This window comes from Solanum lycopersicum, chromosome 11, assembly GCF_036512215.1.
Source record: "Solanum lycopersicum chromosome 11, SLM_r2.1".
In the NCBI taxonomy this organism is placed as follows: Eukaryota; Viridiplantae; Streptophyta; class Magnoliopsida; order Solanales; family Solanaceae; genus Solanum; species Solanum lycopersicum.
Window position 1 is genome coordinate 5,131,031 of NC_090810.1, and position 22,638 is coordinate 5,153,668.

Sequence of the window (22,638 nt, forward strand, 5' to 3'; positions counted from 1 at the left end):
TAATTAAATTCAAATAGCAATATTTATATCATTATTATAAGTTCTTTAAGCCCACATACTTATGCTAATTGTAACATTAAAATAAACCTCTGAATTGTTTTAATACCTTGTTTGGATGGTTCTATTATTATTCGTTAGTGATTATATCGTTATCTTAATATATTATTTTCATTTTAGCTTGATCTATGCCTATCTTTCGTAATAGACCTACCCCATGTCCTTTTTTTTAAATTATTATTTATAAGTTTATCATTCGGATTACAGTTAAATAACATTACTTAACAACGAAAACAAAACATATTATCAAAATATTATATTCGTTTATTAAAATAATACAACATGATATAATACAATATAATATAATACGTAATTAATAACTGAATCATTTTATGTTCAAATACAAGCCGGTGTTTGATTGTAAAACGAAGCGCTTAATGCGCATACAGATTTAAACACACGTGTATCACATTTTCCTATATATCAACTTGAATTATTAAACATAAAACAATTTTTTTAAAAATAAAAATGTAAATATGGTTTTTTTTTTTTTAGTTGCGTATAAATAGCTAGCCATATCCATCTCTCTTTATCAACAAGTTCATCAAATCTCTCATAAATCTATTGAAGCCGTAGATTTGTCTTCCCGCCTGAACTTTCTCGTGAAAATTCATCTTCTTTCATACTAAAATCAGTCGAATTTTCGAGAAAATTCCTTTTTCAATACAATAGATATATACATCAAATTACATTCGAAAACTTCAAATTTTTGAATTTCGTATTACGAGAGAGTAAAATTGATTATTAATATGACGAGAGGTGAGGAAGTACTGGAGATAGACATTAATGGAGGTCGAGCAGAGTATGAAATAGAAGATATGAGAGATAAGATGGAATCTTCTAGAGGAAGTCGATTTAAACTCATCGAAAATGATCTCGTCGGAGCTGATATGTTTAGTCGCCGGAGAAGAAAATTTAGCCGGGAAAGTTTACTCAACGGACTTAAGGATCTCTCACAAGGCTTCGTTATTCATCCTGAAAACAGGTCCGTTCAGCTATCTCTCTCTACATCGTGCTTAACTTTCTCTCTCTACTGAAACTTTCTCTCTCTACTGTAATGCTGCAATGGTGAAAACGTGATAAGTTTTTTTTTAATAAAATAAATAAATAAAATCTTATGCTTGTGAAATTAGAAAAGAAAACAGTTATTTAACTACTTTTTGAAATTTAATTCGTACTTACTATATATATATATATACAATTATCTATAAGTACAACTTATTTTGTTATAACTAGATTTTCATATTAACGTTGCGCATGTTTCCACTAATTTTCATGTTCATGAGATATTTGTTATCTTTTCATCGATATAAACATTAAATAGCTTTGTTTATCAAGATTTTTGACTCTGTTGAAAGTAGGGATTCTCGATATAACTACTTCATTAACTATTGGATTATCTCCTTTGAATTTTATAGATAATAAAACTATTTCTTATATAATACACAAACATGTCATTTAATTTGGTCTCATATGATATTTATTTTCTTTTACTTTCGGTGTGGATAAATAAGCACTTAAATTTATATAAAGTTAAATAAGTAGATGTGCATGGTATTCTGCTTGGCAATTCACATCTTACGTGTATTATGTTTACGTAAGATACGTGTATCTACGTACACATATTTAACTTTATTCAAGTTTAAGTGTCTGCTCGTATACATTCAAAGTTATTAAAAGGTATATATATCAGCTAAGGCGAACTTAAAGAACACATTTATCTAATATACTTTAGTATATTAAGTAAATCCATTACATGTATTATCTATAATCAGTATATATATTTCTTTCGTTTGAATTTATGTGTTTTATTTCCCCTTAATAGATTAAAATTTTAGGGATATATATATATATATATATATATATATATATATATATATATATATATATATATATTTGGAGTCTAATTATGTTTTAATTTGGTGGAAATTACTAAGTAATTGGTTTAGGAGAAATGTTGACTAATTTGACCTTACATATGACGTTTCTATAAGTAGCAAACTAATATTGACCACATGAACAATTTTGAGTGGTTATATTTGGAACATTTGGTCAGAAAATCCAAAATTATTATTAGTTGGATAATTAATATCACAATTACAAAAAAAAATACAACATTTCGATAAAAAAAAATTATGGTCAAATTCGTTAAAATTTGACTCGTCGATAATTAATAAATTTATTTATTTTTTAAAAAATTATGAATATTTCTCTCTATGCTTCATAATCAGGGACGGACCCACATAGAGAGGCTCGGATGCTTGAGCACCCATTGACCCCGACGAAAACTTTATATACACATATATAAGATACTGGATAATTGATTTAAGAAATTCGTTAGCACCCATTGTTCAAAAAGGCCTAATTGCTGGGTTGGTTCTAAACGTACGTTTATTTTTTTGGTTGAAGAAAGCAAACTGGAATTTCTGTTATCATAGTTATTTGACTGTTCATTATATATATATTTACGTTTGATTTTTTTGCTTATACTCTTTTAAATTGTTTTCAACTTTTTTTAATTCTTTGTATTTCATTTATTAACTAAACTAAAAGTATTATAAGTAAGCTTATAGAAAGTTTTTTTTTTGCTTGAACACTCATAATCATCAAATCCTGGATCCGCCACTATTCATAATAATCAGCAGACATACATGTTCAACTGTCTAACTGAAAGCAATTGATGTAAATTTTGATCTTCTAATTGTAATAATGTAATTACCTAATAACCAGACATTTTTTTTTTAGCATAGCTGTACTATAAATTTATGGTGAGATATGATAGGTTGAAAATGACATCCATTATTCTACCGTTTTTAATTAAATGTTTTTGGATTCAAGTTATATAAATAACAAGAAATATTAATATAGTCGTGTTTCCCTGCTTAATGAACCTTCATGATGAGAATTGGGTTTAATCAGGATTCTAAAATGAATATTGAACAATAGATGGAAAAAAAAGACGCTAAAATGAATATTGAACAATAGACGAAAAAAAAGGCGCACGAAGGAGATTCATTACTTGAAAATACATTATTTTTAAATATATATAGGAGATGTCAAATCTTCTTGACTTCTTCATAGGCTATTTTTTTTAATGTTTTGAATCCGTTTATGAGATTTGTTGAATCGCCAAAAATAACATACCAATAAAAAGACTATTTTCGATATAGACCCTCGTTTAAGTAAAACATAAAAATTAGGACTAATATATCTAACTAATTATTCTAGATAATGGATACTAATACTATACTAATAGATCTAAGTTGGTTTATTTTTTATTTGCCTAAATCTTACTAATGTTTTCGATAGATGGAGTTTTTCTGACAACTTATGTAAGATAAATACTCAACGAAATATTTTTTCCATTATATTTCGCGCCATTTCATTATAACCTCTTGTGTTTTAAAATTCTGTACTTTTTAAGATTGTGTACAAAGATGAACAATCAAAATTTTGATGCAGGTGGTACAGGATGTGGGAAAATTTCATCCTTATATGGTCAATATATTCATCATTTTTCACACCAATGGAGTTCGCTTTCTTCAATGGATTACCAAGAAAACTATTTCTCTTAGACATTTGTGGTCAAATTGTTTTTCTTGTTGATATAGTCATCCAATTCTCTGTTGCATATAGAGATAGTCAGACTTACAAGATGGTGTATAAACGAACCCCTATCGCTCTTCGGTTAGTCTCCTTTTCCCATAAGAACATAATTTGGGCATACAGAGTTATAATTAATGAAGAGTTTCAATATGTATCGAAAGTTTTGGCTGAGTTTTCTTTGGTTTTTGTAGGTACTTGAAGTCTCATTTCATTATGGATTTTCTAGGTTGCATGCCCTGGGATATAATCTATAAGGTACCACTTTTCATTCCTTATGAGTTATGACAGTCTTTGACTTGATATGGAGTTTAAGATGCTAACCTTTTTTGGCGTATTGTATAAATGGTAGTAAAAGAACATATAGATGTAATGTTTGAGAAGTTAGTAAATTTGAACTCTTAGCTCTTTTAACCGATGCTGATCGATTTGGATTTATCAGGCTGTTGGCAGCAAAGAGGAAGTGAGATACCTTCTATGGATTCGGTTGAGCAGGGCACGTAGAATTACTTACTTTTTCCAGAAGATGGAGAAAGATATTCGGATCAATTACCTCTTCACAAGGATTGTAAAACTTATCACGGTAGAGCTATACTGCACGCATACAGCAGCCTGCATTTTTTACTTTTTGGCAACTACACTGTCTGAACAACAAGAAGGGTACACATGGATTGGTAGTTTGAAATTGGGAGATTACAGTTATTCAAACTTTAGAGATATTGATCTTTGGACGCGATACACTACTTCCATGTATTTTGCCATTGTTACTATGGCAACTGTTGGTAAGCTTATTCCCCTTCATTTCAAGTGCTTGTCCTTAAAGTTCAATTTCATTGTTGTTTCGCGTGCATATTTCATTCTTTTGGATGTTTGAAAGAGGATACTAGTGATGTTTGTGGAATCTACATAACACGAGTTGTTAGAGAGTGATGTGCTTCTGTTAATACTGTTCTTGCAAAGTTAACACATAATCTTATCATTTTTCTAGAGATTCTTTATAACAATTTCATCTTGCTAATAATTTGCGATATCTGTTTTTATCTTACAGGTTATGGAGATATACATGCTGTCAATTTGAGGGAAATGATATTTGTCATGATTTACGTCTCATTTGATATGATTCTTAGTGCTTATTTGATCGGTAACATGACAGCTCTAATTGTGAAAGGATCAAAAACTGAACGATACAGGGATAAGATGACGGATTTATTGAAATATATGAACAGAAATAGACTCGGAAGGGACATTCGCAGTCAAATAAAAGGTCACTTACGATTACAATATGAAAGCGCTTACACTGATGCAGCTGTTCTTCAAGATATTCCAATCTCTATCCGAGCCAAGGTAAGACAATGTTCAATTTACTATCATTGCTAATGCATGTTATGTTCCGTTGGTAGTTCCATGACATACACTTTCAACTGCTTTTTGCAGATTTCCCAGAATTTATATCAGTCCTACATTGAAAATGTTCCTCTTTTTAAGGGCTGTTCCCTGGAATTCATAAGTCAAGTTGTAAGTAACTTCTTTTGTGATTGTTCATTTGCAAAGCATTCATTGTGTGTTCCGCATATTACTGATTTTGGATACGGTTATTTTATGCAGGTAACTCGAGTTCATGAGGAATTTTTCCTCCCGGGAGAAGTGATAATGGAGCAAGGCAATGTAGTAGACCAGCTTTATTTTGTCTGTCATGGTGTTCTGGTATGATATTCTATTTGATGTTCAATTGGAGTTTTCATAATAAGGAAAGAGTACTCATTGTATTTTTTGACAAAATCCAGGAGGAGGTTGGTATTGCGAAGGACGGATTAGAAGAGACAGTCTCACTTCTTGAGCCTAACAGCTCATTCGGAGACATTTCCATTGTTTGCAACATTCCTCAACCATACACAGTTCGTGTTTGTGAACTATGCAGACTCTTACGTATCGATAAGCAGTCATTTGCCAATATTCTGGAGATTTATTTTCATGATGGAAGAAGAATCTTGAGTAATTTACTACAGGTAAGGGAAATGAGACGCAACCTTTTTACTGTAAATCTAGAAGTGTTTCTTTCGCTCATATAATTATCTGGTTTAGTTCATCAACAATAGGGCAATTACATACAATAGTACGATACTCAGTTGACATTAATAAAAAGGATCTAGTGAATTATGAGTTTAAACTCGTCCCATGACTTCAGAAATGAATTGCTTCTTCACTAGTAATGATTTGTGGATTTGACAAGTCTAAATAGTATTACATGACAGGGGAAAGAATCTAATCTCCGCGTGAAGCAACTAGAGTCAGATATTGCACTACATATAGGGAAGCATGAGGCAGAGCTTGCTTTGAAAGTGAATAGTGCAGCTTATCATGGTGATTTGCATCAGCTGAAGAGTCTAATTCGAGCTGGAGCTGATCCCAAAAAGAAAGATTATGACGGACGATCACCTCTGGTATGACTTAATTCAAATGAGATGTATAGAAACAAATGATTCCAACAGAATACTGAGGTTTGAACACTGTAAATTTCTCCTAATCAATGTTTGCTTTTAAACAGCATCTTGCAGCATCGAGAGGCTATGAAGACATAACTCTTTTCCTCATCCAAGAAGGCATTGATATTAATGCTCCAGGTGTATTTCTTACGCGAGTCTGCTTCACCTGCAATGATTTCTTGTTCATGGAGATGTTCATTGTTACTTAATATTGCTATTCACCATATAGATAAATTTGGCAACACACCTCTGCTTGAAGCAATCAAGATTGGACATGATCGCGTTGCTTCATTACTTGTTAAGGAAGGGGCCTTATTGAACATTGAAAATGCTGGGAGCTTCCTGTGTATGGTGATAGCAAGGGGGGATTCAGATTTATTACGAAGGCTATTGTCAAACGGTGTTGATCCAAACACAAAAGACTATGATCAACGAACACCACTTCATGTTGCTGCTTCTCAAGGTCAATACTCAATGGCAAAGTTACTTTTGGGAGCTGGTGCTTCTGTTTTCTCAAAGGATAGGTACACTTTTAATCTTTATTGATATCTTATCAAATTAACTTCTTGAATGAAACATCATGATAGCTGATGATGGCATGAGCAGAACTTAAATGAAGCAGCATATAGTCTGTAAGGATTCATATAACCAACCTAAATTTGCTCAGGACTACCACATAGTCGTTTCTATTGTTTAAGCATCATGGTAGCTCTTTTGTTGAAATTCGACATTGTACAATCAGAGTATCGTGCAGGTCAACTAAATATTAGTTGAATCTTTTCATGTTTCAGATGGGGAAATACTCCAGTTGATGAAGCTAGAGTAAGTGGAAACAAGCAAATGATCAGTCTTTTAGAAGAAGCAAAATCTGCTCAATTATGTGAATTCCCTGATGTTCCACACGAGATCTCAGGTATTACTTTGTTTAAATATCGTATAAAAGATATGAAGTTTATAGGTTCGGCATGCCATTAAACCTGCTAACCATCTACAACTTGTCGATATTCAGTATATTTCTATAAGACATATACAAGGTCCGAGCAAAAGCTACTGGATGTGACAATATAGTCTACATTGGTATTCAATTCTTGTAACTTAACATTCTTTCTGGTACAATGACAGATAAATTGCGTCCACGGAAATGCACTGTGCTTCCTTTCCATCCATGGGAGTCTAAAGATTTGAGAAAACACGGTGTTGTCCTGTGGATACCTCAGACAATCGAGGAGCTCGTTACAACAGCATCAGAACAACTCGACTTCCCATCGGGTACTTCTTGTATATTATCAGAAGATGCTGGTAAAATTCTTGATGTAGATATGATTGTTGATGGTCAAAAATTGTACTTGATCAATGAATCAACTTGAGTTTTCTTTTTCCTTCATGTAGTTCTTGTTGTATCTCTTGGATGTAGCTTTGTTTGTGATTGTGTAAATATTTGTTCCACTAAAGTGAAGATGAATAAAACTCTGTTCACACATACGTTTTATGTTGCTCGAACTCTTCAAAAGTGTTGACGTGCTTATGCTGATCCTACAACAGTTAGTGCGGTTGTTGAGGATTAGACTTGGTGAGAGTATATTTTTGGAGAGTCTGAACAACGTATGAAAAGGTTCTTCAAAAGTGAGTATCTCATTGTTGAGGGTGATCTTATAAATCATTTTTGAAGAGCCCGAGCAACATAACATCAATTAGTTATACCTTATAGATCATATTTGCAAAGGTCAAACAGAGGCGGAGCTACAATACTATGGGCTAGTTCTGACAGATTCGTAGCTTTTGTTTTCAAGTAGGTAAAAATATTTGATTGCAAACTCAGTAACTAAAAAACAAGTGGAATAATATTCTTGACATATTATTAGAAGTACGGAAAAGTGTCAAAAATACCCTTAAACTATCTGAAATAGCTTATATATACCCTTAAACTATATTTTGGCTCAAAACTACCATTCCCATCAAAATATTGGGTCAAAAGTGCCCTTCTAATTAACGAAAATTGTTAAATGCCATGTGGATGCCACATGAATGCCACATGACACCCCAATAGATTTCCACTTCCACATAGACTAAAAGGAAAAGGGTCAAAAGTACCCTTAAACTATCCGAAAAAGCTCATACTTACCCTTAAACTATATTTCGGCTCAAAACTATCCTTTCCGTCAAACTATTGGGTCAGTGACCTTCTTATTAACGGAAATTGTTAAATTCCACATGTGCCACATTGTTTTTGACTAAATCCCTAAATCTTAATTACTCATTTTTCCCTCATTTCATTATTTTCCAGAAACGATTTCACCCCTTCTCCTTCATTTTGCGGCTAAGGTTTCACAGTTTTCTTCGTCGCTGGGTTTCAAAGTGGATATTCGTGGTTATAGGTTAGTAAACTTTTTTCTTATTTTATTGTGTTTACAACCACAAAAATTTACTTTGAAACTCAACTCCGAAGAAAGTTATGAAACATTGGCCGCGAAATGACGGGAAAGTTGTGAAATTCTAACTATCATACTTTGAAATCTTAAACGTAATAAACGTAATAAAATAAGAAAAAAATATTTACTAACCTACAACCATGAATATCCACTTTGAAACTCAGCCCCGGAGAAAGTTACGAAACCTTAGCTGTGAAAGTAGGGGAAAGTTGTGAAATCCTAACTATCATGCTTTGAAATCGTAAACATAATAAAATAAGAAAAAATATTTACTAGCCTACAAGCATGAATATCCACTTTGAAACCTAGCCAAGAAGAAAAGTATGAAACCTAGGCGCGAAGTGAGGGAGAACGGGTAAATATGAGCTATTTCGGATAGTTTAAGAGTACTTTTGACCCTTTCTATTTAGTCTACGTGGCAGTGGAATCCTATTGGCATGCAATGTGGCATCCATATGGCATTCACATGACATTTAACAACTTCCGTTAATAAGAAGGGTACTTTTGACCCAATACTATGACGGGAAAGATAATTTTAAATCGAAATAAAGTTTAAGGATATATATGAACTATTTCGAATAGTTTTAAAATATTTTTGAGCCTTTTCCCTTAAAAATAATGCTAATTATTTGCAAAAGGAAGCTTCTTAATCTCCTTGCATAGGTCTATGCATTGAGTCAACATGATTGTGACTTGATTAAACTATTCCTATTACACGTGGTTTTGAATTTATGCCACACTTTTATCGTATCATAATGTATCAGTAAAAAATTTATTCACACTCGATATTCATGTCAAATTATATTAACTTACTATAAAAAAACGAGTTCATTAACGATAGCTTAATAATAAGAATATCACATACTACATATCATTAAATTGATGTAAACACGACAATAAATTTGAACAAAAGGATTATGAAAAGTACAATGATCAAATTCATGAGCTCATTAAACAAAAGTCTGCTTCAATTAATCAAAACCATATTAATAAATATCAGAAGTCTTGCACTAGCTACATAACAACCTAAGAGAAAATAGAAAAAATTAATACAAAGAGAAACTATTTATAGTTTATGATATTACACTTGATATGCATATGCTTTTAGAATTTAAAAAAATTACAAAAAACAAGAGACTGCCTCCGGAACTTTTGATCACGCTCAATAAAATCTTTTTAAAATTAATTTAACTTACGTCCGACGGGCAACATAGATCATTTTTAATTTTTACTTGATAATCTCAAGCCCCTTTGATGTGTTGAACTTGTTGAAAATGTTTTTGAGCTGCTATATTACTAGCATTTGCAATATCATCATTGATTTCCCTATCAATTAATTGTGTGTCATTCTCATGATTTTCATTAATATCACTCTCATGACAAAGAAATATGAAAAGGGTGTTCATAAGACAACCCAAAATTGGAATTTTTGATACAACATATGCACTTTGTTGAAGATTCATAGTGATTTTACACACAAGATGAAAAATTTGTAAAATGTTTAATTTTGTTGTGTTTTTCTTGAATATTGTGAAGAAAATTGGATTAATTTATAGATGGAATTATTGGTGGGACCAAAACAAAGTTTGAAAATATAGTCCATTATTTTTTTCTTAATTTGCTTGGTACTCTAATCAAACTTTCTTGTGACTTTTCAACTTTTTAAAAAAGTTTGTTCATGTATTTCGGAATAATTTAATTTTAAAATATTTATTTATTTTTGGTAAAATAACTTGTATAAAAATTACAAGAATGTCTATCAATTTGATTTTGCAACATGCGATCATGAGTCTTCCTTTTATTTTATACAATTAATTTTTTTAAAAAAAATTATTTAAATTTTATATCAAGTCAAACTGTATGATGAAAATCAAGCTTTGCTAGATACAATTGTGAGAAAAAAGATAAAAAGTCAAATTGAGGTGGCTACCAATATCTTTTTATCCAAGTATTTATTTAAAAAAAAAGAGGTAAAAGAAAATGACAAAAGAAAGTGGGACGTGGTCACTTGGAAACCAAGCATATTAAGAAAAAATAATGGACTATGCTTTCGAATTTTTAAGTAAAATAAAATGCAGATGATCAAAGAATTATATGATACATGACTTTAAAATTAAAAATAAAATTTTGACAAGTGAGGATTGAATATAGTTAGTTTTAACTTTTAACTAATTAATAATGATCAAGGAGTATTTATAATTATAAAATATGACAATAAAGCTATTTATTTGTTTAAAAATATAATGAAAAATAATATAACTTATTTTTAACAATAAAAGAATTATTTCATGCTTTAAAGTAGGAAGTGCGTATATATCAATAAAATAATAAAAATTATTTTTCTATATCTAAAAAACAAAACATTTTCAAAAAACATAAATAGAAAACAATATTTTTTTAAAAAAACTATAATTATTATTTAAAAAATTAATTAAAAAGCTTATAAGAAAAAATAATAATTATCATTAAAAAATTAAGAAACTTATTTGTAAAAAATAGTTAAAACAGTTCATTAGTAGTTAATTGTAGAAATTAAGTACTTTTTTTTCATTCAATTTTTAAAAATTATCTTTATATATCTAAAAAAACAAAACATTTTCAAAAAACATAAATAAAAAACAGTATTTTTTAATATAAAAAACATATTGCAACCTAACATTTAAATAAGTTTAGATTATATTTTTTTAATAACAAAAAAATAAATAATATGACATGACATCCTAATAGGAGAGAGTAATCTATTTTTTGTGTCAAGTATATTTTAAGGAAAATAGATAAAGTTGGGTGATATTATAATCCTAAAACAAACATAACTGATATTTCTACGTAATTTCTCAAACATTATTTCAAATCAATGAAGTTCAAACGACACCTAAATAGTATATAAACGGACAAAGCCTAACTTCTCCTTACGTTGTTTTTCCCTATTCGTTTCTCCCTCTGACGATTGAGATTCAAGATATTCAAAAAGGGTAATTTTTTTAGCGACTATTATAAGATTCTTATGCTTATTTTTATTAATTAAAATAACTATATTATTGTTTCTCTATAAGAAGAAGCTAATATATAATGTGATTCTAAGTTTCTAGTTTTTTTTAACTCACAATTGTATTGTCGAGTATTAAAGTAAGGTGTTTATGTTGCTCAGACTTTTAAAAAAAATGATCTTTGAATTGATGATCTATCGAAAATAAACTATCTACCAACCTCTTAAGTAGGGTTAAGGTCGTAAGGCTTGCATATACCTATAGCCCCTCGAATCCTACTTTGTGATGTTACACTGAATATGTTGTTGTACTATAAAAAATTATAAGGTTTGTGTCGATTCTCCAAAAAGTAATACTCCTACTTAGATTTGTTTAGTTCGTTTAGAAAAAAGAATAGTTTTTTTTTTCTTATTTGACAACTCTTTAATTCTATTTTTCTAGTTTTCCATATGACATGTTTAAAACCATAAATATAGAGTATTATGGTACATATTACATATCTTTAGTTTAAGACCATGTGATTCAAAAGTTTTAGTTTCTTTCGGTGTTAAGTCAGAATAATGCAAACAAACTGAAACGAAACGAGTACATTTTTGGTAGATTTGACATGGTGCGACATTGTTTTTGGCGAGTCCAAGTAACATAACTTGTAAGAGTGCAACTATACATGGATTTGTTTGTTGGTGCATATCCATGTTACATTAGAATGAGTATAACATAGATGTTAAGAGGAAGAAGTTGTATGAACCATACAACATACAACTTTATTTGTTATGTGGAATGTGAAAATAGTTCTGTTCTGTTCTGATAATTTGGAGATCACTTGCTTTGCTTGTTTTCTACAGCTTCTTGGTGATTATTAGGATGTCTCCCAAGGGAAGAAGGCGTTGCCGAAGTTTACCTCCTGACATCCTTAGTAACCTTCCTGATAACATAATTGATGTTATTCTGATATGTTTGCCTTGTAAAGAAGCTGTGAGGACAAACATCTTATCGAAGAAATGGAGGTACCATTGGCGTAGACTTACAGAATTGACGATTGATCAATCTCATTGGAGTACAGAGGAGGATTTACTATATCCTACTTCTAAATTTTTGAAGATTGTCTACCAGCTTTTAACCCTTCATGAAGGACCGATTACTAAGTTTACCCTCAACATTACCAAGTTGAGAAGTTGTCCTGAGATTGACTTCTTCATATATCTCCTCTCGATGAATGGCATTCAACATCTTGTTCTTCACCTTCCATGGAATGAAGATGAAGGTGAAGCATACAAATTGTCTTCACTTTTCACATGTTTGCAGCTGAGGCATCTAGCTCTTGAAAATTGTTTTATACATCCTCCCTCGAACTTTCAAGGATTTGATAGGTTAATCACCTTAGAACTATGTGATGTCACAATCTCTTCTGAATTGCTCGGAAGTTTGATATCTCATTGCTCGTTGCTTGAGAAGTTGGTGCTGGTAATCTCACAAGTTCCAGTTTCAAATATGATAGAAATTAATGCCCCTAAGCTGAAATCCTTTGATTTCTCAGGCTGTATAAGTTACATCAGTCTAACGAACGTCCCTCTTTTGACAAAAGTATCTCTGGACTTATGTGAGGGTTCATCTTTAGAGGCGCACAATTTTCATTTTGTGAAGTTTTTCAAGTCTTGTTTTGCTCTCGAGCACCTCGACTTCCAGTTCTGTTTTGAAGAGGTAGATGTTGCTTTTTTATAACTTTTGAGTGTTCATACATGGAACTTCTTTTGGGAACAATCATGCTAACTTTTGCTTTTGTTGTAGATTGATATTGCAAAACCAGATGAAGCACCAACAAGGCTTCCTTTTGATCATAACCGTGTCAAGCGGTTATGCTTGCCTGGTATTGTTCTGGAGCATACATATGAGACATTATGCTGTTTTTGCTTGTTAAGAAGCTTCCCATACTTGGAGTATCTTGAAATTGAGGTTCTTACTACTTTTACTCTTTCTTCCTTATATAGTGGTTTCATTTTTTTCAAAGTCTCAATAACCTGGAGTTTACTTCTTGTTATCTTTCTTAGGTTAGTAATGACGGTGATGGTTGTGGTGATGGTGATGTAGAATTGTTTAAACTAGATCGTTTTGCAGATGTGACATTTAATCACCTCAGGGAAGTTAAGCTAGGCGAGTTTTGGGGGGATACACATGAGTTGGAGTTTCTCAAGCTTTTGTTAGCCAAGTCCCCAGTGTTGGAGACAGTGACTATAGATTCATATTTACTCCCCAAAAGAAGATCAAAGATACTTGCTGAAGTATCAAACTTTTGGCATGTATCACCTAAAGTTGAAGTAATCTGTCGCGATCTTCAGAGAAGTAGTAGTATATTTGAAGATGAAACTAATAGATGGAAACGAATGTTGCTGTACTATTAGTAGTAATCTAACATTGTGTTTTGCTTTTGGCTAGTTTGTTGTGTCATTTAAGTTCCCAGTCTCTCTGTTCATGAATGATTTTGTTCAATGTGACATGCTTATGATTTGATATACTATGGTGGTCTATTTCAATTTCAATATTGTGTTGTGTGTCACAGTCGCACATAAAGTGTTGATTCTCCGAAAATATGTTGATACTCCATCTGTATTGATAGTTGAGGTGTGAAACTACGAAAAAAAAGAGATATTTATGATTTATCCCATCTTAATCAGAGATCCTGTATTTGAACCACGAATTCAAATTAGTAAAGTTGGTGAGCACTCAATGGTTAAAACCAAAATAAAAGAACAAATAACATATACTAAATGACATAACTATTTTTATTTTTTTTTATAAAAAGAATCTTCATAACACTGTAGATTTAAAGGAAAACTAATGCTAATGTCTTTTTAGTTCTTCAACAATGGAGCATGAGAAGTGCAGAGCTCTACCTCCATTTGTAGGGTCTGAAAGAAGCATTAGAAGACGCGTTACTCGCGTTTTGGAGGCTAACAAACCTACGTAAACTAGGTGTACGACCCCAAACCTGAGTCAATACACGAAAAAGTAAAGAATCAACACACCTCAGATACCATTGAAAATAAACAACATCAGTGCAGATTATATCCAAGCCTCAGAACTCTTTATCAAGCGAAAAACATCCATACCCCCGGCTCTTTTTCATTTCCTTTCTAGCTGACATTCAACTTCAGCTTTACCTGATGCTCGCGGAAATGTTGTTAACTCTGCAAGTATCTTGACACCTTTTTCTTCGTCTACTAATTGTAGGTCGGGCTCAACTAGCATTTTCACCAGCATCGGAGATTTGGCCAACAGAAGCTTGATAAGCGCCATATCCAGCTTAGTGCCTATTACTCCGACAACCTTAACTTTCTTAAGGTAATTCATTGTCACATCTGAGAAGCTCGCAGAAACTTCATTAACTTTATTATCCGATTCTAAAGACACCTAAGAAAGATTGAGAAGGTTGAAGATCTAATGAGTATGAACATAAGTCACCATAACGTATGGGCAGTAGATGCAAAAGAAAAAGAGAAACATAAACATCCTAAATAACCTGCACTTCAAGATGTTGTAAACATGGGGAACTTCGTATCAAGCAAAGAGCGCATGAAAGATCAGCTAATTCATCCAGTGATACGTAAAGACGTTTAAGATTGTTAAGAGCAGAGGAAAGCCTTCTTGGTAATGAAGCAGTCAAAAACTACAAAGAAAATGAAAAACCAGGATGACTCAAAGCCCCAAAAGATGAAAATGTAAATATACCAATTTTAATGAAACTGCATAGGCATTAAAATGAAGTTCGAAGCAACATTTACCTGGAAACTTCCGTATTCCAAGTGGAGATTCTCAAGAGCAAGAAGTGGCTGAAAAAAATTGTCAAGATCACATTTTTCTGATTCCTCAAAAGATTCTCCATAGAAAAGAGAGAGTTTTGCAAGATGCGGAGAATTTTTTAAGGAGACATATTTTATACAGCCTAAGAAGTCAAAGGATCTCAACTTGGGAGCTGTAATTTCAAAGTGGTTCATGGAATCAAAGAATTTCAGCACTAGCTTCTCAAGCAACGGGCTAGAAGAGATTAAACTTTCTAGTGATCTGGAAGAAACTGACACATGACACAGTTCCACGCTAATTAACATATTGAACCCTTCAAAGGCCGGTGGAGGACATATTTGACAATTTTGGAGGGTCAAGTGACTCAACTGCAAACACGTAAAAAATGAAGAAGGTAGTTTGAGTCGGTTCCACTCTGAAAATTGAAGAACGAGATGCTGAATGCCTTTCCTAGAGAGGAAATGTAACAGGCTGCAAATCTTAGGATACTTTTTCAGTTTAGACATGGAAAGGGTGAAATGAGTAATCGGAACTTCATGAAGGGTCAAAATGTTGTACATAATGGTTGTAAACTTAATAGAAGGAGATAGTAAGCTATCTGTCGTCTTCCATAGTTCATCATCAAGCGTCAACTGTGGAAGTTTGCACCACTTGTACCTCCATTTCTTCGATAAGATGCTTGTCCTCACAGCATCTCGCAAAGGCAAAGGCATCAGAATGGCATTGATAACATTCTCAGGTAAATCGGAAATCTCAGGAGGCATCGTCCAACACCAGTAGTAATCTGCAAGAAAATAAACAAGAGCACGAAGTTAAGTCATCTACAATTATTTGCATATAGTAAACAGATGACAGTGATCCATCTCTACTAAGTATCAATGAATTGCATTCTTTAGAGCAAGAATACCTTTCTACAAATACTTCAAGAATACAGACTTGTTATCGGAAAGGAAAAGTCAAAACACATGCACGAGAATCATAGTGCCTTTTACCAACATTTGGTAAATTTCACTCTTAAATTCAGCTCAGTAATTGTTCCATAGCTTTAGCTGGATTTGACATCAAACCAACTACTACTAGATTTCCGAAGACCTAACACTTACATTAGTATAACCTAAATATCAGGTGAAATTCTATTATATATTGCCGATAAAGGAAATGTACCATAACTCAGCTCACCTAAAAGCAGTAAAAGAAAATATTCAGCTTACCAAGACCTAGAATTTTTGGTGAAGATCAAAGAAGTGGAGTTACCTTTTCCCGAGATTGTTGCCAAATGCCCTTCTTTAAGTACTTTTGCCTAGGGTCTGTTTTATTCTTTTCCTCACCCAAGGCTGTAGCTATTGGTTAGTGAAGGTGGGACGAAAACCATGGGTGATTAAGTTCAAATCTAGATTTAGGTGATCCCAATAGAGTTTACAAGTTGCAAAGAAATAGTCGAGGCACAAAAGTAAGCCAGGCAACACCATTTAAAGATGAGAAGAATAACTCCCTGTCTCGTTTCTAATTCATTTTTTTCTGATAGTCCAAATCCCCACTCAATTCACTAGTCATGGTGTTTTTGTAAGTCAAGAATTTTCCATATTGTTTTCTTCAAATGGTGGTGTTTGGACTAGCTTAAGCACGTATCAACTACTCCACTCACCACCCCATCCATAACCCACGCGTACCAGGTAGCTTCCTGTCTCATTTCTAAAATAAAGATTCAAATTTTTTTGGCAATCCAATTCCCCATTCCATACAATAGTCCAGGTGTTTTTGCAATCCAAGAATTTTCCATGTTGTTTTCTTTAAATGGTGGTGTTTGGATCAGCTTAAGCTTGTCCGACCACTTCACCCAGCCCACAACCCACAACCACCAGGTAACTCCATCCACCCGAGCTTAAGTACATCTTAACTATTCCACCCACAAGTACTAGGTAACTCTATTAACCCGAGCTTAAGCACATCTCGACTACTCCACCCCAATCCACAAGTACCGCATAACCCCACTCACCCAAGCTTAAGAACATCTCAACTATTTCAGTCACAACCTACCACCAAACAACCCACAAGTACCAAGTAACTCTATCCACCCGAGCTTAAGCGCATCTCAATTTCCAACTATTCCACCCACCACCCCACAACCCACAAGAACCAGGTAACTATGTCTACGCGAGCTTAAGCACATCTCCACTCCACCCACAACCCACAACTACCAAGTAACTTTGTCCACCTGACCTTACACAAAATGAGAAAAAAAAAACCATTGGCTCTTTACTTTTTATTAGAATTTTCCATATAGTACTTCTCTATAATCATTTACTTCCACAAAGATTCAATTTTTATTGACTTAAAAGAAAGAACACAAGCAAAACCCAAAGGAACCAACAACTAAAACAAAAGTAAATTTCTGATGTAAAAAACACAAACATAATAGAAGAAGACTTTAAGTTTACCAATCAAGAAGATTGCTGATGATGTAAAATCCAACAAAGATTAAATCTTTGCCTCTCTTCTCAATAACCCTTGTGACTACTCCTCTTCTTTAGCTCTTTTAGGGCAAAATTTTTGCACTTTCTTCTGAGTGATTCGGGGAGAAATAGGTGAGAGAAAGACACTTCAATTTTTAGCCACGTGTCCATTTGTGGCAAATTTACACTTGTAGCATTGTTTTGTGCTCACTTTTTATTTTTTGTGCTTACTGTAACTTTGTAACATAAATTTTATCTTCCGACGAAATTCGCCATTATCGCCGTCGGCCGGAACTTCAATTTTCGAGGCTTGAGGTAAAGTAATTAACTTATAAATTGATATTCTTCATTATTTTTGAATAATGAAGACAATATGTATATCGAATTTCATATGAAAGTTTGCCCCTTTTGTTCTTTTCAAAATCTCATTTGCTTGTTGGTTGCTCTTGTGTATTCCTCCCTCCGTTTCAATTTGTTTGTCTTATTTTGAGTTGATTCGTAGTTTAAGAAAGTAAATATGACTTTTTAAATCTAGCGGTATTAGATTACATATGTTTATAATGTAGCAAAATGCCCTTCAATCGCGTGGCATACGTGGAAAGTTTGAAGTAAAGAGTGAAAAAAAAAACATTCTCTTTGAAACAGATAAGTTAGTGGTGTTGAATTCACTTTGTGGTTTCGAATTTTGAGTTTCTACTTAGAAACACAAGGGAATGAGGATAGTTTTAGTAAGCACATAGTTGTTGAAAAATGCTTTGAATCTGCTGAACCTAAATTTTCGCATGATCTTATGTGTTGTTGTACTTATCTCGGGCGATTGCTTGTTGAGTTCATCTGCTTGTTTTTTTTTTCCTTCCAAAAAATGTATGTTTAGGTGTACTGAGAGCATAGTGTTTCACGAAATTGAATGTAAGCTTTTAAAAAACCTGAATCAATTGAAGACATTTTGTTAGTGTTGAACTTATCTTAAGTCTATCAAAGATATATGAATCAAATAGTTGGTTTTAGGGGAGTTGGTAGCGGTTGGATTTTCTGAGAATGTTCTTAGAGTTTAGGATGATAATTTGCAAAAGGCTACAAATTTTATTTTATAACGAGTAGGGAAATTTAAAGAAACACCATAATAGCTCTAGGGCATCAAATCATAATTCTATATGCTAATCATCCTCTTCGCTAAGTCATTCTCTTCTTCGTGTGGATTTTGACCCCAACCATAATCATCATAATTAAGTCCAGGTTCTCCACAAGCTCTCTAACCTCTTGGCTATGGTCGAGAAATTTGCTCACTTTACTTGACAACACTATGGCCTCTGGTCCTGCCTATAGTTGGATAGTAATTTAACGCCTCTGTCAAATGCTTTGGAAAGTCCTTGCCACTCTTGAATAGTTAGGTATAATGGACCAGAAGAGTCGTGATGCAATTTTTCGTTCTCCATACTCTTATAGATCTCCTTTCTTAACTTCATGTCTTGCGAGCATGAAATCCAACAGGTGACTGTTCCATTTCAAGAATTTCTTTATACAAACGCTGAATCACTGCTATGTCATCTGTCTGTCCTTGTGATTCTGTTGGCAATTGAGTGAAACCAAAAAAGGAATATCAGCTGCCATGCCATGAAATGGCAAGCCTCTGTAGCAACAAGCATTTCCACTTGGGGTATGTCAAAAAATATGATGATTCGCTTTTCTGTTCTTTTGATTTTTTTCCCTTTAGACCCACAAATGTATTTTGTGAAGTATTGATGGAAGGTGTTCTTGCTGTAAGAATGATATATTAAGCTCTGTTATATATATAGTAGGGGTGTGTGGAATTATCCCGTATGGGTATGTCTAAGTTTTTTTCATATATTTTGAAGAATCAGCAAGAAATATTCATACCCGTTTGACATGGATATCTCAAGGAAAACTATATATCCAAATAACATATATATCAAGAGGAGATAGTTCACAGATTCAATACTTAATATCAAGAACAATTATACTCCATCCGTTCCCATTAAGTGTCTTAGTTTGACTAGGCATGGGGTTCAAAAAATAAGAGAGACTAGATGTGTCTAATGTACTAAAATGTCCTTTGAATCTTGTGGTTATAAACTTATCATGTAGGATATTTGAATTGCCAACTCACTAAATATAGAAAGGGTCACTAGAATAGTCCAAAAACAAAAGTAAGACTTAAATTGGGACTGAGGGAGTATACTACTTTTGCTTAGTCTTAGGTGCAACATTGCTCCATTTGATGTAAATGATAGTAACACCATTGTTGACTTTCTTAGATCATTACACAACTAGTGATGTTTGCACATTCTTCTTGTTATTTTTTCACCATTTTCTTTATGCTGGTATTATAATAAAAGTTGCTTACTACATCTCAAAAGAAAAAAAGAGATATTGACTGTTTCATGTTCAACTAGAATGCACCTTTACGTCTTATGTTGATTTGACAATGTGAATAGTTGTTCTGTTCAGATAGCTTGGAGATTCCTTACTTCATATCGTTGTTTATTTTCTATGGGTTTTTGGTGATCTTGTGTTAATTTGACTATGTGAATAGCTTCTCTGTCCAGATAGTTTGGAGATTCTGTAATTTGTATTATTGCTTTTTTCTACAGGTTCTTGGTGATAAGTGTTACGTGATGCCTCCTAAGAGAAGAAAGCATTGTCGTTAGTTACCTCCCAACTTCTTTAGTGACCTTCCTTATAACGTGATCGATGTTATTCTGATGCGTTTGCCTTGTAAAGAAGCTGTGAGGACAAGCATCTTATCGAAGAAATGGAGGTATCACTGGTGTAGAATTACAGAGTTGAATCTTGATTCACGTCTTTGGGAAACAAAAATGGATAAGCTATACCCTACAGTCAAATTTACGAAGATTATCTACCAGATTTTGTCTCTTCATGAAGGACCCATTACTAAGTTTAGCCTCGACATTGCTGCTCTGAAAAGCTGTCCTAATATTGACAACTTCATACATTTTCTGTCTAGGAATGATATTCAACAACTTGTTCTTGAGCTTCCATGGGGTAAAATGTACAACTTGCCTTTTTCACTTTTCACATTTTCGCTGCTGAGTCATCTAACTATTCATAATTGCGTAATACATTCTCCATCGGACTTTCAAGGATTTGATAAGTTAATTAGCCTGAAATTATGTGATGTCACTATCCCTCCTGAATTGCTCGGAAGTTTAATATCTCAATGCCCGTTGCTTGATAACTTGGAGCTGGAAATCTCAGAAGATTCACTTTCAGATGTAATAGAAATTAATGCCCCCAAGCTGAGATCTTTTGATTTCACAGGCAATATAACTTTTATCTGTCTAATGAATGTACCTCTTCTGGCAGAAGTATCTCTGAGCTTATATCAGGGTTCTTCTATGGAGGCAGATAATTTCTTTTTTGCAATGTTTTTCGAGTCGTGTACTGCTCTCGAGAGACTCTTCTTGCACTTCAATGGTTCTGAGGTAGATAATCCTTCATTACTTCATTGTTAGAACTTTAACATATGGAACTTCTTTTGGGCTAACCCTTGAATTTTGGTAATTTTTTTTCCATAGATAGAGCCTGAAGATGACGACGAAGTAGCAATGAGGCTTCCCTTTGATGTTAACTGTGTCAAATATCTTTACCTACGTTTTCTTATTCTGGAGGAGTCATATGACCTCTCACATGTTCTTTGCTGTATAAGAAGCTTCCCGTATTTAGAATATCTCGAAATACAGGTTCTTAGTGCTTTGACTCTTTTCCTTCTTTCTAATCTTGTAGTTATTTTTCGTATCTGTTAGATCCTCAATAATCTGAAAAGTGACTTATTGTTATCTTTCATAGGTTGGCTTTGGAGATGCTGGTAGTGTAGAATCCCTTGAACTCGAACATTTCACAGATATGACATTAAATCACCTCAGGGAAATTAAGGTAGAACGCTTTGAAGGAACTCCGCCTGAGATGCAACTTGTCGAGCTTTTGTTAGCCAAGTCCCCAGGATTGGTTAGAATGCTAATCGATACGTGGATTCCAGATGATACTATTGTATCAAGACCAGGTGCATTCACTGAGGTATCAAAATTTTGGCGTGCATCGCCTAAAGCACAAGTAGTCCATAAATCATGATCTACGCCGTTGTTAGTTGTAGTAGTATAACAGTGTGTTTTGCCTTTTCCGAGGCTCGAGTTTCTGTAACAAGATACAGAGACAAGTGAATATCTGTGAAGAACATGAACATTTCTGTGTGAATGTTTTGATTAGTTTGTTGGTAATAACATTAGTCATTCATTACATGTTAAGGAATTTTTACATTTAGTGTATGCTTCATGAGTGACTTTTAGAGTGACAGATACAACGACAATATATCCGGTGAAATGTCACAAATGAGGACGGGATACTATGGGTATGGTGTGAAAGTAATAGCGTTATGTTATTTATGGTTAGACCTTGATTTCCGGCTTTTACGCAATTAATATGGTGAGTTGAGCTGTTGAAATTGGTTGAATCTTTCTGTGTTCCACTTTTTGATGTTGTGGTTTGCAGTGTGTTCACTGTCTGGTCAATTCAATTTATATTATTCATAGAACTAATTATTTTAACTGCAGGAGGAAGAAAAAACTTTTATTTTTATTTCAGGAGGATTATTTTTTGCATTTTATCCAGCATATCATACATCATCATATCATATATTAGAGAGAACAAAAAAGTTAAAAGTTATAATTATAATTTTACCTTTACTGTAAATTAAAATGTTATAAAAGCATTTAATTATTTAGTTTGAATGTTAAATTGTATCATTTTAATAAAAATGTAGATGACTTTTGCATTTCCTTAAATTAATTTT

At 33.0% G+C, this 22,638-nt stretch overlaps 4 protein-coding genes across 8 annotated transcripts; 3 read left to right on the forward strand and 1 right to left on the reverse strand.

The window, feature by feature from the left end:
* Positions 1–525: 525 nt before the first annotated feature.
* Positions 526–7,619, forward strand: LOC101264389 (potassium channel SKOR-like). The gene is made up of 13 exons (XM_004250158.5): positions 526–1,042; positions 3,520–3,744; positions 3,855–3,918; positions 4,103–4,442; positions 4,709–5,004; positions 5,095–5,175; positions 5,266–5,364; positions 5,445–5,666; positions 5,913–6,101; positions 6,206–6,281; positions 6,373–6,667; positions 6,935–7,056; positions 7,266–7,619. The coding sequence occupies exons 1-13, from the start codon at positions 807–809 to the stop codon at positions 7,508–7,510; spliced, it is 2,490 nt and encodes an 829-aa protein (XP_004250206.1). The 5' UTR covers positions 526–806; the 3' UTR covers positions 7,511–7,619.
* A 3,797-nt stretch (positions 7,620–11,416) lies between these two features.
* On the forward strand, positions 11,417–14,093 carry LOC101268342 (F-box/FBD/LRR-repeat protein At1g13570-like). The gene is made up of 4 exons (XM_026028325.2): positions 11,417–11,544; positions 12,405–13,260; positions 13,348–13,512; positions 13,608–14,093. The coding sequence occupies exons 2-4, from the start codon at positions 12,424–12,426 to the stop codon at positions 13,956–13,958; spliced, it is 1,353 nt and encodes a 450-aa protein (XP_025884110.2). The 5' UTR covers positions 11,417–11,544; positions 12,405–12,423; the 3' UTR covers positions 13,959–14,093.
* A 223-nt stretch (positions 14,094–14,316) lies between these two features.
* LOC101264689 (F-box/FBD/LRR-repeat protein At1g13570-like) lies at positions 14,317–17,933 on the reverse strand. Its single transcript, XM_004250159.5, has 4 exons — positions 17,796–17,933; positions 15,339–16,141; positions 15,077–15,223; positions 14,317–14,967 (listed from the first exon to the last, which is right to left on the reverse strand). Exons 2-4 carry the CDS (start codon positions 16,119–16,121, stop codon positions 14,680–14,682), a joined length of 1,218 nt encoding a protein of 405 aa, XP_004250207.2. The 5' UTR covers positions 16,122–16,141; positions 17,796–17,933; the 3' UTR covers positions 14,317–14,679.
* A 54-nt stretch (positions 17,934–17,987) lies between these two features.
* On the forward strand, positions 17,988–22,109 carry LOC101264990 (F-box/FBD/LRR-repeat protein At1g13570-like). Of its 5 annotated transcripts, XM_069291339.1 has the most exons (7): positions 17,989–18,125; positions 19,302–19,467; positions 20,423–20,474; positions 20,553–20,834; positions 20,934–21,274; positions 21,368–21,532; positions 21,639–22,109. In XM_069291339.1, exons 3-7 carry the CDS (start codon positions 20,447–20,449, stop codon positions 21,918–21,920), a joined length of 1,098 nt encoding a protein of 365 aa, XP_069147440.1. In that variant the 5' UTR covers positions 17,989–18,125; positions 19,302–19,467; positions 20,423–20,446; the 3' UTR covers positions 21,921–22,109. The 5 variants fall into 5 exon arrangements, with proteins under 5 accessions (XP_010312697.1, XP_010312698.1, XP_010312694.1 ...); XM_010314395.4 differs by lacking the exon at positions 19,302–19,467 and having other exon boundaries at positions 17,988–18,125; XM_010314396.4 differs by lacking the exon at positions 19,302–19,467 and having other exon boundaries at positions 17,988–18,125; positions 21,156–21,274.
* The last annotated feature ends 529 nt before the right edge of the window (positions 22,110–22,638 follow it).